We start from the raw sequence: 10,031 nt of genomic DNA on the forward strand, positions 1-10,031 counted from the left end.
TTCTTTCAACTTTACAATGATGTACTGCAATGTAATGGTCCAGCTCATAAAATCACAATTCGTTGAAGTCAGTGGTCATAATGTGACAAAATGCAGAAAAATTCAGAGAACATGAATAAAGGACTTTTGGAAAGCTCTGTAAAGGAACATCCTGTGTAAGACAATGGGAGGTGGATGAGGTGAAAAAAACAATCAAATAAAATATAAAGAATGGAAACTTTGTTGGGTTTTTTTTTTTTTATCAAATCCCATCATTAAACAGAACCATAAGATATGCAGAAATACAACACCAGTACAAACCTTAGTCACTCACCTCCACGTACGTCAGGACAAACCAGCAATAGATTTCAAGATGGATTTTATTACAACAGATTGATAAAACATTACAAAGGATGCATACAAGTAGGCATTTGACCAAGAAATATTAAAACAAACCTGAAAAAAAGAATAAAGCTAGAAACTGATGAGTCATGGATTTTTTAACATTACTTTGTTGGAATCATCTTAAATCAACGAGACCCTCACCAACCACGGTTGGGGACGAATGTCCAACAGCACCTGTGCATGCTGTGAGGGCCTCCATTTATCTACTGAAGAAATAAGAATAATCAAATGTTCTCAAAAGAAACTTGCCTTTGTAAGGGGTTGGTATGTTCATGTAACTCCAGCAGCTTCAAAAGAAATACGAATCATTTTTACACACTTCACCTTTATGAACCTGAGTGAAACCTATGGGAAAAAATATATCCTCACATGTGATCAAGTAACACCAAAAAAGCTGTTAGATATTTATGGTGTTTGGCTGTTTTCTAATAAACATATTACAATAAAATGTCCATGCTTTTTTTTTGTTTTTAAACAGACCATGTTTGTCTTCGCCACCACTGTAGGCTAACTGCTCTTGGCTTGCAGCTAGGTTTGAAAAAGCACAAGGGTGAGAGAAAGGTGTTAACCTCAAACCTAGTGGCGTGGGTGCTTTGCTTCTTCAGTAGCGCCCAGCTGGAGACATGACAGGCGGCCTCATACCCATGGGCGGGCCTCCTTGGTAAGGGGGCACCATAGGAGGGCCTTGCCCATATGGAGGCATCCCTCCAGGCATGTAGCCAGGCATGCCCTGAGGTGGGGCACCGTACTGACCTGCAGAGGACACAGATGGAGAGCAGCAGCTTCAGTTCTCAATGATTTACCAGGTGATACAGTTCAAAGTAAGTCCATGTCCAGACTACAATGTAGTGATTCTAACCATCTGAAAATTAAAATGGTAGTTTTACTTCGCACTTCTCCCAGGTAAAAATGCTTACCATGCATGGGATGCCTCATGCCAGGCTGCTGCGGTGGCAGACCCTGCTGAGGGGGCATTATGCTGCCCACAGCTGCCACTGGTGGTGCAGCAGCAGCATGGGCCTGACCGGCCCTGGGTATGAGACGCTGATAACGGGGCAGCTGAGCCTTCATCTCCTCCTGGTTACAGAGAAAACAAAGAACGCAAACATTCAGACTAGAGAAACTACGGCACGCCTCTTTCAGTACAAAGAGACACTCACAAAAAGGTTGAGGAATTGGGTACCAATGTTGGCGAGCCCTGAATTCAGACTGAGGGTATTCAAGTTCACAGTCATCCTTCAACATAACCACAGATAATAGAACTGAGTAGTTTCTATGATATACAGCCTAAAGGCTCAGTTTAACATTTAAATAAAATGTTTTATTGGTACATCTATAAGCTCATTTTGATTGACGTTTTCATCCTGGCTAAATGTAGCCACCTATTAATATCACTAAACATACTATATAAGCCAGTCATTACTTACTGTGAAAAAGAGCAAAGCAGAAAGATCAAGCAACTTACCAGTGAGATATCCTCATCAGGGTGGATCAACTTACTAGTTGCACTCGTGGTGGTGAGGGTGGCAGGCTTACTGGTCACTGTGGCTGGGGGTTTAGCCACAGTGCTGCTAGAGGGATTAGAAGAAGTGGAAGAGGAAACAGAGGGCTGGGTGTAGGCAGGGAAAGTTGCTTTGGGAGCCTCTGAGGTGGAAGTGCTGAGTGAGTTTGACGCTGCAGCTCCTGAAGGGCTCTGCTGGGCCTGTGTGATGGGACGATAAGAAGAATTTTACTTGGAAATGTATTCAAAACTGATGCTTTCCTGACCCCATGCAAAACAAATCAATATGTTAAAGACAAACAGGAGAATGTATTTTATACTGGATTTAACACCATCTTCTGTGCAGAACTTAGCAGTAATTATTGAACCTGAGGAAGTAAACCACTTCACTTAGAGCATTTAATTTTAACAACACAGTAAGATTGAAATGAGTTTCATCCCTTAAATCAGATGTAAACATACAACTATGAAAAAGTCCAGAATGCTTCGGAAAGAGAATGGGATTCTATGTGATATGTACTGCAATATAAAAACTCATTAAGAGTACAAAAATACCTTTTGTTTCCAATTCATGCTGTTAAAGGTAGGAGAGCTGAATTATAATAACTCCAGTAGATTTATGCCATTTCCATGTTAACTTGAAGCACATGCAGCTCTAAAGCTCAGTTCTGTGGAAAGCAGCCTTATGAGATAAATGCTGTTAGTAAACAGCCTAGTTGGACACGTCACAGGCAAAGTTATTATGCAACATGCAGCTGCCACAGGGCATGTCAAAGTCTGTGAGCGTACTTGGGGCATGTTAGAAAAGGGAGGCTGGGAAGAGGCAGACTGATGGTCTGCAGGTGGAGAGGAAACGCCTGTAGTGTTGCTGTTAACACCAGAGCCCATCTGCAGCGTGGTGGAAAGGAAATCACAGGATTGGCATGTAACAGGTCAACATAAACTAACCAAACTTCAAATACAACTGCGAGGGGATCTTAAAATCAAATGTGTTCGAAAGGTGAGCAACGGGTATAATATAAAAGACGACAGAGAAAAAACAAGCATGAAACGTTGCAAGATTCCGACCTGCGCTGCGCTTGGGAAGAGGGGTTTAGTGACAGCAGGCTGAACCGCTGGTGCTGCTTGTCGGCTGGGTATTGGTCCTGCTGCAGGGGTTGGAGCAATGTGAGGCATCCCCGGCCTTGGAGCCATGTGAGGTGGCATTCCTGAATGACAATCAAACATCACTCTATCAATAACAAAAAAAGAGCAACTTACAGAAATAGAATCAGAACGTTCATGATCCTCTTGATAAATACCTACTATAGGACATTTGCTGTCATTTTTAAAGAAACACTATTTCATTTTTAATTTTAGGTATTAAAATGCTGTAAAAAGAAGGCATATAACTTCCAATCTAATAAAAATAGGCATAAAAAATATTACTGACACTTTTAGGGTGGTTCTGTAATGGAAATTCAATGCAATTAGTCCACGAAATAACTGTTATTGCATCTACATTTAAAAGCATTAGTTAATTATTCATCAATTTTAGCAAAAGTTATTACTGTAGAACGTCCAAAGAGCCACTCGCAGCTCCACAGCCACAGCTTGTGGACCCCATGACCTAGCTGGTTATGTTTTGCAAGAGTCAGTCAGTCAGTCTCTTGTGTAGCAAAGATAGGGGCCAATTGTTCACGTTAAAAATAAATTCTATAAAGCAGTAGGTATACGTTGGCTGTTCGGTCAAGTTGTTACATAGAACTAGACTTCAAGGGGGAGATGGTCATTTTAATCCATTGCCATTTGGTGCTTTTGCATCTTCGGTCTTTTCGTACCAGATGTCTGCCACAGGACGTCAGTGTATACCTGCCTTGGGTAAAATTTGCCCAACTGCCGCAAATTGCCCCAGTGGACACCTCAGTAGAAACCTGTCTGTTATGGAACATCCTGGATTTGTGAATGTTGGCCGCCTTTTTGAAATCTCATAATTATTCTATAAGGCTCTACATTTTCTATGGAATACACAGAGACAGCTGTTTACTAATGTTAATGGTTCTATTTGCTAATTTAAGGTGCTAAGACTGTTTAAAATGCCAATTCCAAATCCTTTTTGCTGGTTTTAAATGAGTAAAATGTTTCACAGTCACTGATCTATCAGACTATATGGCATTGCTGCTGTTTTTATTAATGATGAGCCACAACAACAGAAATGTGACCCGGCTAAGCAACTGAGATGTAATTTTGTTCTTGATGTGAGATGGTATGACCATTTTGCAGGTAAAGATCAGAGAAATCCATTTTCTGTGGTTAATATTTCTTTTGACTGACTAATAAACTGACCGTTTACATTTACTGACATGTTCATGTAAACCAGCACCATGTGGTGCCTGCGGCGGCAGAGGCATAACACAACATGCTCCTAATCTATCTCCTTCATGATAACAATTAATATTGCCTGAATCAACTGAATGCAAACAACCGAATGGATAACGGCTAGGCAGGCACAGCTTGGTGCAGAGAACAGCCACAGCACTGTTTTTATTCTAATGTGGTTCCTGGTCATTTCCTGCCTTCATTCATTTCTGCCCAATGTTTGTTTTGAGGGTAACACATGAGGGTGTTTACACCGACAAATATACTTGCAGCATGTACAACTTGTAAAATGGATTTGTTGTACATCTGAGCTAAAACCCGAGTCGGCACTGAAAGTGGAGGCGTGCTGCCCTGGCCTTAGAAGATGGGAACGATACCACTTGGTTCACGGTTTCTTACGGCATCCTTTATTCTTTATAATGTTTCCACAATGGTTGTCAGAACAACACTGGCTTTTTTTTTTATCGAAAAGAAACAAGCAAGCAAAGAAACACTTTTTTGAACAAACACCAAATGGAAAAAAAAAAAAAACTCACCCCTCCACACATTGTGCTAGCAAAGTAGTTTTTTCTCCTATTTCATAATATCATTTTTAATTTACAGTAGCATTTTCTTTATTTGTTCAAAGTTCATTTTTATTTGTGTTGTGGTAAAAACAGGTGGAAGATTTTAGCTATAAGATACATCTCTCAATTGATGGACAGCTTACAAAAACACATCCACAACCCACCTGGAGGAATAGCAGGCATCCCCGGCATCATGGGAGGCATCATCCCTCCCATTGGCATCATGCTGTAAACAAGTTTGATAACTAATTTATATATCGACATGAATTTAGTCCAGAGTAGTTTAGCTGACTATGTAGAAGAAAGTTCAACAAAAGTAGAGAGTTAATACTTACGCTGGAGGCATTCCAGGCATGGCGGGAGGCATCCCATGCATCATGGGAGGAACACCTGGCATCATAGGAGGCATTCCTATAACAATGAGCAAAACAATTTTATAAAAATGTACTTTTACAAATAGAGGAATACTCAATACACCATTTCAGACATGATAGAAGCATAACATGTTAATTTTAACAGATTGTTTCACTTTAATTCAGGAAGAGGTTTGCACACTTGAACATGTTCCCATTATGGGCTTACTGTACACTTGGAATTAAAGAGGATATTGTCTATAGTCAAATGAAGAAAAGCAGGGTTGTTCTTTACAAATGCCTTGCCTTGATATCCTGCAGGAGGTATCCCTGGTGCGCCACCCACCGGAGGCATTCCAGGTTGGGCCATTGGTGCAACATACCCTGCCTGGGGCTGGACAGCCGTTACCTGCTGCATGGACGGCCCCGCCTCATCGTCGTCGTCGTCATCATCAGAGTCATCCTGATTATTTGACTTTTTCTTTTGATTATCTGAAAGCAAAATGGCAATAGTTTTGATAAAGACAAACAACGACGGTACTTTCACAGAGTATGGTAGGGATAGCATTACTGTAAGTATAAAACCTTCAATGGCCTTACATGATAAATATACAGTTAAGGAAATTGCTGCATCTAACAGCCGGGTATGCCACAAGTTTACATTTCCTTGTGAGATGCAAGGATAGTAGTTACAGAAGAAAAATCACCTAAAACGTTACCTAATCACTGAAATCCTACTTCTGACCTGTAACAGTAAAGGTACCTTGCGATTTCTGTTCTAACGTTCGTCTTCTTTCCTGCATGTCTTTCTCTGGAATTCCCTCCATGCCGTAGATTTCCAGCTCGATGTCTGTTCTTCCAGGAATTGCGTTTGGTACACTGTCAATCGTCTCTTTGTGTACCTGAAATCCATGCAAAGTAAGTGAGCCCGCAAGGCAAACAACTACAAGCATTCACTTGACTGTTCTTTCCCCAATTTTTTGAACTTATTAAAGTAATTGGCAATAATGATAAGAAGCCCATACCTGCATGCAGTGAATAGCCAAGCCAGGACCTGTGTATAGCTTCTTGTGGCAAATATGACATTTAAAATGTTTTGCTTTCTGATGCTGAATGAGTATTTTCTCATCGTCAAAGTCTCGATTGCAGTACCTTAATGTGAGCGTTAAGGGTTTTACTGCATTTATTTAGAATCACAGACAAACTAACATGACGTTGACGTTACTTGAGATTAGTACGCAACACTTCTTGTTTGGTAACAAGATTACACAAAGATCCTGAAAAACGGGATGCTAATCCATGAAATTAGAAAATTTTTATTATGTAAAAATTGAATATTACCCCGTAGAAACACTCAGAGCCTGGTGTTTTAACTATATCAAACACATTAAAAAGAACACATCCAACCTTTTGTCTGATTCAGACCCACTAGTTTAGCTAACATTAGCTGACAGTGCTAACAGAAGCTACCGTAGGCCTCTCTTTGTCAAGCTAACATGTAGCCTGTGGCCTGCCCGCCTACCGCAGCATTTTACCGCTCTTTAAAGAAGGATACCAGCACCATGGCTTCATTTGCTTCTTCTTCTTTCGCCCCATTGTGTAGAAATACTGAAAAGCAGGTCACAAAACGCTGATATCGATGTTATTATCTGACGGATACGGGCATGCTGTAATCCCGTGACAAGAACAAAAATGGCGCTCCGCTGAAGGAAGAGGAATCAGCGGTCTCGCGCAAACGTGAAGCAGACGTCAGTTAAGGAAACGCCCCTTGGTTTAAAATGGGAGGTTCCGTTTTTTATGGTTTCTATTAAGGCACACATAAAAAATATGGCAATTAGTATACATCATTTGCCAAAGGAAGCTGTTACAATAAGTATATGGATAAAAAAATATTAACTGGAAAAATAACCAAAGATAATAGGCAATGTAAAAAAAAAAAAAAAATGCCCCAGGGTGTCATAAACAGATGGGACAGAAAAGAAAGCGGGATGCACATAATTTGGAACCCCATAATATCTTGTTCAGTGAGAAGATGTTTTAAAATGTCTTCTGTACAAAAACAAAAATTAAGGAAATGTTTGTTCAATTATTTCTTTGAGGTGGCAAAGCTTCTTCGGTGACATAAACTTGTTTGGTGTCATTTATTGGATTGCATAATTAATGTTTGCAGAAACAGGATGTCATGGCAATTTAACAATTTATTCATAAAAAAATAAAATAAAAAAAAACATAGGCCCCAGTAGTGCGTAGGAAAAATGTGTAAAACTACAACACTCTGACCCACCTTCCTCATACTGGTCACCAGCTTGGTCACATACTGCTGTGGGATGGGATCCCATTCCTCAACCACCATCAGCCTGTGTGGCACAAACAGAATGCCTAAGCTGATCCACCATGTTTTCAGTGGGCTGGAAAGCAAAACTGGGTCACGCCAGTAGAAACAAGGATGCTGCTGGGCAGAACCATCCATGGCAACATTCCTAGTCTCCTCATCCACTCGACCCTTTGTAAACAATGACTCTTTTCCAGTCCATGCTCTCATAGAATCTGGTTAAGAACAAAATCTTATTGACTTTGAACTGGCCATTAAACCACTTCTATCTACAATTCATGTGACTGCACTCAATGGCAGCTCTTTATAGACCAGACCAGTTCAGCTTGTGGTCTCAGGTAATCACAGAAAGGATATTAGTTTCTTTATTTTTCCCACCAAACACTATCCTGTAATTCTTGGCTAAGCCAGGCAGAGCCAAGAACTACTTCATCTGACCTCACATAATATAGTCAGACAAAGGAATAGATTTTTGGAGCGCACTTTCTCTCTCTCTCTCTGTGTTTGCTGTCTAATATCCCTCCACTCAAGTGATTTTGAAGAAGTCTGACCACCAATTCTCTCTAACGTTTCTGAAGAGTACCATGAGCTTCAGCTTGTTGTCAGCTGAAGGTCATGGTACGCCCACACAGATCTTAGCCATAGGCCTTCTTCCTGGGGCCCCAGTAAAATGCTATTAAAATACATTGGCGAGCCTCTGGTGATGGGCATCATCCAGGTGCCATTCTTGCCTCTTGGAATGGTGTTCACTTTTAGAAAAAAAAAGACAAGACTCTTAGGGTCTGCATAGTTAGCGGTCCTAACCAGACACAATTCAAAAACAAATATACCCAACCCCTAACCCTCTCTACTTTAAAACCCATTTAAGAAGCCTCTATCCCCTCGGAGTCGCACCTCTGCAATGCTTACAACCTTGTACAGATTCGAAATGGAGACAACAGACATTAGACACCTTAAAAACTTAGTTATACTACTCAACTAATGTCCCAGCAGTCCTCCGGGTCTTTGTTGGTGACGTCCTCTGCAATTTCTCAAATATCACTGTTTTTTGGCATTTTTAGATGGCAATCTGATCTACTTCCAAACCCTGACACAGTGTCATTCAAACGTCTGCATTTTTTTTTCAATGCCTTAGAGAACCTCCTTTTTTAAGGTTAAAATTTTGAGTTTCATGTGTATTCCATCTCTTTCCCTGGATAGGTGTTTGAGGATGAACTGGCGAAGACATATCCAGAAAAAAATAAAAGCTGTTTAAGACTGGAAGAAAGTTCCAGCGTTTCTTAGGATTTGCAAACTTTTACATAAAATTCATCTGAGACCACAGCTTAGTCACTGGCTCACTAAGGCTTTAATCTCAGTAAGAAACCCTTTACTTGGTCCAGCGAGGACCCCATTCTTGTCCACCCCAATCAGATTCATTCCATTCATTTTTGAGGCTAATGCCTCAGATGTTGAGGTGGGCTGGGAGTGATTTCCTTAATTCAGACATCAAAACCAAGGTTTCACAAGACCTTCAGAAAGAGCCATACCCTGGAAATGATCCCCACAATAGTTTACTTGTGCCATTCTCCGTTTGATTTCAAGTCCTTCACTAGGCCTACAAATCACAAATCTGTCAATATCCTGGCATCAGTCAAACAACTTCCATCATTTGATATTCTGGTGGCTCTTCCAAAATAAAGAAGTGCAGGAATCCGTGTCTGCTTGTACAACCTGTGCTAGAAGTAAAGCCAGTTCCAGACCTACTGCCTCTCTTAAATCCAAACCGTTGTTGGTCACATGTAGCCTTTGATTTTGTCACAGATCTTCCTCCCTCCAAGCAGAATACAGTCATACTTAGCATCATTGATCACTTCTCAAAGGGCTGTTATCTTATCCTGCATAGAAACCTACCATCAGCTTCTGAAACTGCCAATCTTCCGCCTTCATGGAATCCCCAAAGAATTAGTCTCTGACTATGGTTTCTAATGTAAAGACTTCTGTTCTCTGCACCAAACCTCTTCTCAGTTCTGGTTTTCATCAACATATGAATACAGGCTGGGAGGGGAAATCAATACACTGAAGCCTCCATCAGATGCATTTCAGCTTCCAGCACTACAAGTGGGAGGACCTGGAGTGCTCTCACTTACTTTGATGGTTATTGGATTGAATATTTCCACAACTCACTCGTTTCCTCTGCCAATGGTTTTTTTTTTCCCTTTAGAGGCATCTATCAGCTATCAATCATCTCTTCTTCCCTCATCTTTTCTGGTATCTATCATTCTACCCGTCAGACATCTTTTTAACTGCTGCCGTAAAATCTGGAATCCAACCAAGGTCTTGCTCCAAGGACAGTTGCTCAGAACCACTACCTAGCAGATTGGAAACGCATTCTGGCCTCTTAGTACTCTCCTGGTTAGAACGTCTGCTATCTCAGAAGACTTTACACTCAAGACCTGTTCAGAAAATGTTTCCCAGGTGCCTTGGTTTTTTTTGAAATTGAAACCACCTTCAGACCCTCAGCAGTTATCTTTAAACTTCCACCTCATCTAAGTGTC

At 40.8% G+C, this 10,031-nt stretch overlaps 1 protein-coding gene across 2 annotated transcripts; it reads right to left on the minus strand.

Annotated features, from left to right (window-relative positions):
- Nucleotides 1–341: 341 nt before the first annotated feature.
- Nucleotides 342–6,884, minus strand: znf207b (zinc finger protein 207, b). Of its 2 annotated transcripts, XM_047365834.1 has the most exons (11): nucleotides 6,718–6,884; nucleotides 6,188–6,314; nucleotides 5,926–6,064; nucleotides 5,469–5,654; nucleotides 5,145–5,220; nucleotides 4,974–5,035; nucleotides 2,954–3,093; nucleotides 2,675–2,773; nucleotides 1,850–2,086; nucleotides 1,302–1,461; nucleotides 342–1,137 (listed from the first exon to the last, which is right to left on the minus strand). In XM_047365834.1, exons 1-11 carry the CDS (start codon nucleotides 6,756–6,758, stop codon nucleotides 986–988), a joined length of 1,419 nt encoding a protein of 472 aa, XP_047221790.1. In that variant the 5' UTR covers nucleotides 6,759–6,884; the 3' UTR covers nucleotides 342–985. The 2 variants fall into 2 exon arrangements, with proteins under 2 accessions (XP_047221790.1, XP_047221791.1); XM_047365835.1 differs by lacking the exon at nucleotides 2,675–2,773 and having other exon boundaries at nucleotides 6,718–6,883.
- Between the last annotated feature and the right edge of the window lie 3,147 nt (nucleotides 6,885–10,031).

Source organism: Girardinichthys multiradiatus, chromosome 5, assembly GCF_021462225.1.
Source record: "Girardinichthys multiradiatus isolate DD_20200921_A chromosome 5, DD_fGirMul_XY1, whole genome shotgun sequence".
Lineage (NCBI taxonomy): Eukaryota > Metazoa > Chordata > Actinopteri > Cyprinodontiformes > Goodeidae > Girardinichthys > Girardinichthys multiradiatus.